At 40.9% G+C, this 1573-nt stretch overlaps 1 protein-coding gene across 1 annotated transcript in view; it reads left to right on the top strand.

Moving 5' to 3' along the window:
• Positions 1 to 285: 285 nt before the first annotated feature.
• Positions 286 to 1573, top strand: part of rpl7l1 (ribosomal protein L7-like 1) — a 4967-nt gene continuing 3679 nt past the window's right edge. Inside the window, exon 1 of the mRNA XM_016537619.1 lies at positions 286 to 393. Coding sequence (XP_016393105.1) covers positions 380 to 393 — 14 coding nt within the window. The 5' untranslated portion in view covers positions 286 to 379. The remainder of the gene's footprint in view (positions 394 to 1573) is intronic.

The raw sequence follows: 1573 nt of genomic DNA, 5'->3' as shown, positions 1-1573 counted from the left end.
ATCATAGGTCTAATCATTGCACAATATACTCTTTTCAATGCCTGTCGGGTTGCACCCCAATCTACCCCTGCCAAACATCTTAAAATATTTATTCCCTTTTTACATTTATCTATTACTTTATTAATATGTAATGCAAAAGTTAGTTTTGAGTCCATCCATAATCCAAGGAACCTAATTTCTGTTACCTGCTCTAACATTTGTTGTGTTTTTCTTTCTTTCTTGTAAGTAGTTGTTGTTTCTAAAACTTCCTATCCATTGTGCGCTCCACACTCCTTTCCAGTAGGTGGCGGGAATGCACCTTTAAGTTGGCTCGCCAACCGCCATTAAATCCTAAAAGAAGACGAAGAAGATACGTCATTTCCGCGCGACAGCAAACGCGATGGCAGAATCAGGGTGCGTATTTGGACTTTACAGAAAAAAATCCTAAACAATCGGCGATGAACATCTGAAAGTTTCTTTCATATTTTTCATTTTTAGTACTTATGGGATGTCGTTACTTTTTTAGTATAGTTATTTTTTTACGGATGGTGTGTAAAGAAAAGTTTATGGGGGTTAAGTAGAGCTTGTTTTCACATGGAGCTACAGCCTCTCTGAACTGATATCAGAGGCCATATTAATACTCATTATAAGTCCCGTTTGTTTTCAACTCTTCTTTTTAGTACTGACAGTTTTTTTTATACTGTAATGTGTAGATATGTTTTATATGTGGAAATGCGGAATTGGTTACTGTGGCGTTAAGTTGGCAGTATGGAGAAAACTTGCTCGAGTTTATTTGCACTAACGTTATGATATTCAGCATTAATTTTATTTTTAAAAATGCACGTTTATGTCTTTTGACCACACGATCCCATATGTGACGATGGCTGCGTTTACACTTGGCATTAACATGCGACCTGTATCCGTATGTTGTCCACATGCACATTGAAAAGACAAGTGTAAACGCGCTTCTGATCGGAATGTTATCCGATCAGCGTGTCCTGGTCCAGAGGTAGTCGAGGACGCATTGTGATCGGATCTGCCATGTCCACACGTACACGGGTATTTTTATGAACGGAGTTTTTCCTCCTTCCGTTTAAAAATAAAATCTCCGTCCACTTTAAAACGCAATCGCATGCTATGAAGCACTGTCAAGAGCATGTCAAACCAACAGGTGGCGATATAATCTCAACCGTAAAGCCATGTTGGCCAATCTGAAGCCTGAAAAAGTCTCCAGTAGGCGGAGATAACAGCGCAGGCGCCGACGTCACAACCCAAAATCTCCTCGGTTTTGAGTTTTCAAAAATGTTCGGTTTCAGTGAACTGGTGCTGCATTTGCGTGTCGACGAATGGCCAAACCGTGTAGAAAAAGCTGCGGTTATAAAAATTACCGCAGTTTTGTGGACCGTGTAAACGCAATCCAGCCATCGTGTCTGCATTCGCAGGTCGACATCACGCAAAACGCCGCCCCCTCTCTCCCTCTCTGTCGGAAGAACAGCGCTAGTGAGACTCGTACATTTATTTTCATTTGTAAAACGTCCCACGACTGAAAATAGATTTCAAAAGAAAACCCACCACTTCAGGTCGACTTTGCACC

Source organism: Sinocyclocheilus rhinocerous, unplaced genomic scaffold (genome assembly GCF_001515625.1).
Source record: "Sinocyclocheilus rhinocerous isolate Xijiao unplaced genomic scaffold, SAMN03320098_v1.1 scaffold185, whole genome shotgun sequence".
NCBI classification, from domain to species: Eukaryota; Metazoa; Chordata; class Actinopteri; order Cypriniformes; family Cyprinidae; genus Sinocyclocheilus; species Sinocyclocheilus rhinocerous.
This window is presented reverse-complemented; position numbering and strand designations above follow the sequence as displayed.